We start from the raw sequence: 4,949 nt of genomic DNA on the forward strand, positions 1-4,949 counted from the left end.
TTATTTATTAAATTTTTCTTAAAGATAAATTATTTTCTTTCTTTTTTTTTCTTATTTTATTTTGATTGAAAGATTTCTAAGAAAAATTAAAATATTTTTACAAATATAACTTAAATTTTGAATCAATAAAATTTTTCTTTAATTTTTTTGTCTAAGCTATCCTTAAACTATCCCTAAACTACTTTCAAACCGTCCTCCAAACTGTCTTGAACCGTTCTTTTTTGAACCGTCCTTCAAACCATTTTAAATCGGGGCTCAAACCGGAATTGGCGGTTTAGGAACCGTCTTTCAAACTGTCCCCTGATGATTTTATTCAAATTCATAATTTTATTAAACCTAAACCGATGATTCAAGAACCGTAACCGGCGATTTCTAAACGGTTTGAGCCCGTGGACGGGACTTAAGAGGATTTCGGTGCCTTGACTGGACATGATATCCTTTTTGGTTCAACTGGTATCAGAGCCTCGTAACGGTCTGTGCTGTCCCGGGTTCGAGTCTTACCCCTGCGAACAACAGAAGTTATTTAAAGACATCATTGACAACAGCAAAGCCTTGAAGAATGTCTGCCAAAAGTCTCACCTTACCATCAAATACAAGGAAAAGAATTGTGAATGCAAGCCAAAGAAAAAGGGACATTACAAGAAACATTCTTCTGCGTTCAAACCCCCTTTCAAGAAGAAAAGGGGAAGAAGATCAGTCAGATACTTTCGAAAGAAAAGAACGGGTACAAAGAAATCTGATAGGTGCTGCATCTGTGGCAATCGGGGTCACTATGCCAAGAACTGCCCTAAGAACCCCAATAAGGCAGTTAAGCTTTTACAACATATACAAAGAGCTTCTCACATCTCCTGGAGCATGATGATGTTGAATCCTGTTTCTCCAACAAGATGAACCGATGAAGATACGATCTTTTCCTCGGAGCGAATCTTGGTTGAACAAGACCACTCTTTCTCTTCAGGAGAATCAGGTTCAGATACTGAAGCCTATTACTTGTCTTACCTAGCCCAACATATCCAACCCTCCCAATCAACCCACGGCCCAGACACTATTCCAATTCCTTTAGTCCCACTTCATATTCTTCCCAGCAAATATGAACGGCCCACTAGTGTCATTGGTTTCCTAAATACCGGGGCTCACAAAAGCATGATGAACCCAGCTATTTTACCTCCAGAATACTGGGTCCCTCATGAAGAATACTTCAAGGCAGCAGATGGGAACGTTTTCAAAACTAGCCTCATCACCAAGCATCCCATTGGGATTCAGTTCTTCCCTACTTGCATCCTTTGGAGCAGGGTCATCGAGTCGGATCTTCCTGACAAGGATTTATTAATAGGCTTTTACTTGTATCAACAAGCAAAGCATTTGAAGATCCTCCCCACAGGATTAAAATATAAGAGGAATTTTCAGCCATTCACTTTCGTCCCAAGGTTATATTCTTTGGCCGATGCCTCAGCTAACTTCCAAGAACACAAGGAGCTCCTCTTAAGATCTTGTGCTGATTCTCATGCACATTTTCACCATCACCACCCCCTGTGGAAGAACCTAGACTTCTTTGTCAATCTTCCATTCAAACTCAATGAAGATATTAACCTAACAAAGGCATCACACCTAGGGATGAATCTTACAGACTTGGCTCTAGCCTAAGAAGAATGTAAACAGCTTCTCCAACAGGGTCTCATAGAACCCACTTGCTCTCAGTGGGCATGCCAGGCCTTTTATGTTGAAAAGAGATCTGAACAGTTAAGGGGAAAGAAATGACTTGTCATTGATTACAAGCCCCTCAATCATTTCCTTCAAGATGACAAGTTCCCATTACTGAAACCGGAAGCCTTGTTCAATCAACTCCACGAGGCCCATATCTTCTCCAAATTTGACCTCAAAGCTGGATTTTGGCAATTGGGTATTAACCCCTTTGATAAGCCCAAAACCGCTTTATGCATTCCTACGGCCCAATACCAATGGACAGTCCTTCCATTCGGCCTTAAGACGGCCCTATCAGTTTTCCAAAAGGCCATGACAAGGATATTCGAGCCCATACTTCACAGTGCTCTCATCTACATGGACGATATCCTTCTTTTCTCCAAAGATGTTACGACCCATAGGACACTTCTCTCTATATTTCAACAATTGGTGGATTCCTATGGAATTATGCTATCAGAGAAGAAGAGCTCATTGGCCCAAACTGATATCGACTTCCTTGGAATGAAGTTCAAGGATGGAAAATACCAACCGAGGCCTCACATTGCTGAAGAATTACTAAAGTTCCCTGATAAGAACTTGACAGAAAAGCAAATACAGCAGTTCCTTGGTATTATCAATTACATCAGGAAGTTTATTCGGCATGTGGCCGCCTACACATGCCAACTGTAAAAAATGCTTAAGAAGAATGCTCCACCTTGGAAGGAAAAACAAACATGTGCAGTCAAGGCAGTGGCTCTAAACCCACCACCTCTAAAGATTCCCAGCATTGGATACAGAATCCTTCAGACTGATGCTAGTGACACCCACTGGGGTGCAGTCCTCATCAAAGAAATACAAGGAGAAAAGTATATCTGCGGACATGCTAGTGGAGAATTTCTAGAGCCTCAGAAACATTATCATTCGGTCTATAAAGAAATATTAGCTACCTTCTCGAAGCATCTGGACATCAAGCTAGGCTTTGATTTCCGCGAGGCGGTCTCTCCATTTTGAAGGAGGAACATCGTTCAAAGTGAACCATGGGCCTAAGCTGGGCCTGGATTGATGTGGGGCTCCTGGAGATTGAAATCCAAGATTGGATCATCTTCTGGCATTTCCACATGTGGATCTTGGGCTTGAGGAGGCCCAGTGGCAAGGCCTGTAGTTCCACTAGTAGAATCTGTTGTTGGTGAAGGACCTGTCTGAGACACAGTTGGCTGAGGATTTGCCATGAGCAATGTCGTGATATCCATTTGTCCATCCTCACTGTCATCTCTAGATGAGTCATCTGAAGAGTTGTCTTCTGATTCAGAGGGTATTGATACCATGTGTTGGGGAGGAGGATCAGGATACATTTTGTCCTTGCCTTTATCAATCTTCCTTTTTGGAGGATGAGATTCTTCTGAGGAAGAAGGACTCTTTGGTTCATATCTGGTAGGTAATGGAGTAGGTCTGAACAAAGGAGATGGGTGGTATGTAGTTGGAGGTGGTTCATATGAGTAGTTAAAACGGCCGAAAGGAGAGTAAGCAGGTTCAGGAGTAGGAAGGAAAGGGTTATGAGACAGCAATGTAGAAAATGGGCTGTAAGAGACTGGAGTCTCTGTTGGTTTATGCAAATCTGCTTCAACTTGGGCTAACTGTTTTCTCAGCCTTCTGATTTCTTATTCCTTTTGGTTAAACTCCACGCCAAACCTCTGTTGCTGGATTGAAGATCTCAAATCCTTGTCAAGCTGAGTAATTTTGCCTTGCAAATCTTTATACATGTTCTGGGCAAATGCAGTGAAAGAATCAACCTTTTGATCAATATTTTGAGTCCAGGTGAGGACTTGATCAATCTTGGAGTCAATCCGTTGTAATGTTTTGTTCTGAACTGCTGCATTCTTCGTCTGCCAATTCAGAACTTCTTCAGCTTGAGTGATCGGGGTTATCTGACCCTCACTATCAACCTTAGTTGAGTGAATGAAAGGTCTAGTGGAGATTTTGGTCTGCTGGTCTGTCTGTTGTGCTAATGGGGGGAAATCTGCTTCATAAGAGGCAGGTGAGAACATCATACAAGGTTGCACCAAAGGGAGTGCAGGAGGAGTGGAAGAAACCGGTTTAAGAGGGGGCAGTTTCTTTCCTTCTTTTCTGATGATCTCAAGGGCAAGCTCATAGATGGGAAGAGGTCTTTTCTGCTTGGTTTCCTTATGGATCCCAATCCATGGGCTAGTATCTGGATAATCTCTTCTGAGAACTTGCTGAGGCTTGCAAGAAGATTTCCTCGTTCTTTTTGTAAGCTTCCTCCAGTTTTTATCAGACAAAGGATGGTCATATTCATTTTCCCAGTAGTTATCACAATGATCCACGATCTTCATCGCACATTCCGGATCACAGGAGATCCTAAGGATGTGATGACCATCTATCTTCTGAGGATAGATGTAATGGTTGTCAGGTGTTACTGCTCCAATGGGAAAATCTTCTTGCTCCTTTTCTAATGGCTGGACCATCATGGTCTGGAATACAGGTAAAGATCCTGTACAATGCCGTGGTGGCTGGAAGGAAGTCTGTACTGTACCATTAGGATTTCTTCTGAAAGAAGATTCCGTGATCTGGATCAGTTGAGAGGTTGAATGAAGCCTTTCATAATTGGTTAACCAATCCTTCAGGATGAGCTACTCAAGCTCATTTCTAGGCAGTTGCCTAGGTATTTAGACTATTGTTGGGGTGGTCTCAGTGTCTGCTAATACGAGCAGAGCATCATTTGATACGAATGGCTGAGATAGATCTACTACATGATCTTGCAGTCTATAGATGATCTGATGGTGTAACGTAGCCATCATGGAGGATGTGACTTGTGCTGCATCAGTGAGTTGGACTTGGACCTTCAAGGTGGTACTGAGATGTGGATCTCTTAGTGAGAGATTGTAGTTAGGAAAAAACGTCAATACCACACTTCCTGCATGCAAGGTGGTAAGACATGTCCCTATTACTGCATGTTCATATTGCAGGAACCTTGTGTCAAGAAGAGACACTCTTGCTGTCACTGGAAGCCCACGTCTTCCATGTAGACTGAGGATAAGTCTAACAGCTCCAAAGTGGAGGTGAGAAAATCCCTCCTGTCTCCATCTGGGAATCAACTGAGGTGGGATTTCCAGGTTTACATACTGTTCAGCTGATGAGCTCTGAAGGGAGCATTGATCCATTTTGGAAGCCTGAACGTATTCTTTTGATAAAGATCTTCTAGAAGAAATGAGAGATCTAATAGATCTGGTTAGAGATCCAGATAGTCTATA

At 42.3% G+C, this 4,949-nt stretch overlaps 1 protein-coding gene across 1 annotated transcript; it reads left to right on the forward strand.

Moving 5' to 3' along the window:
• Window positions 1-2,013: 2,013 nt before the first annotated feature.
• Window positions 2,014-2,691, forward strand: LOC131171163 (uncharacterized). The gene is made up of 2 exons (XM_058130633.1): window positions 2,014-2,308; window positions 2,423-2,691. The coding sequence occupies exons 1-2, from the start codon at window positions 2,014-2,016 to the stop codon at window positions 2,689-2,691; spliced, it is 564 nt and encodes a 187-aa protein (XP_057986616.1).
• Window positions 2,692-4,949: the final 2,258 nt, after the last annotated feature.

This window comes from Hevea brasiliensis, chromosome 2 (assembly GCF_030052815.1).
Source record: "Hevea brasiliensis isolate MT/VB/25A 57/8 chromosome 2, ASM3005281v1, whole genome shotgun sequence".
Lineage (NCBI taxonomy): Eukaryota > Viridiplantae > Streptophyta > Magnoliopsida > Malpighiales > Euphorbiaceae > Hevea > Hevea brasiliensis.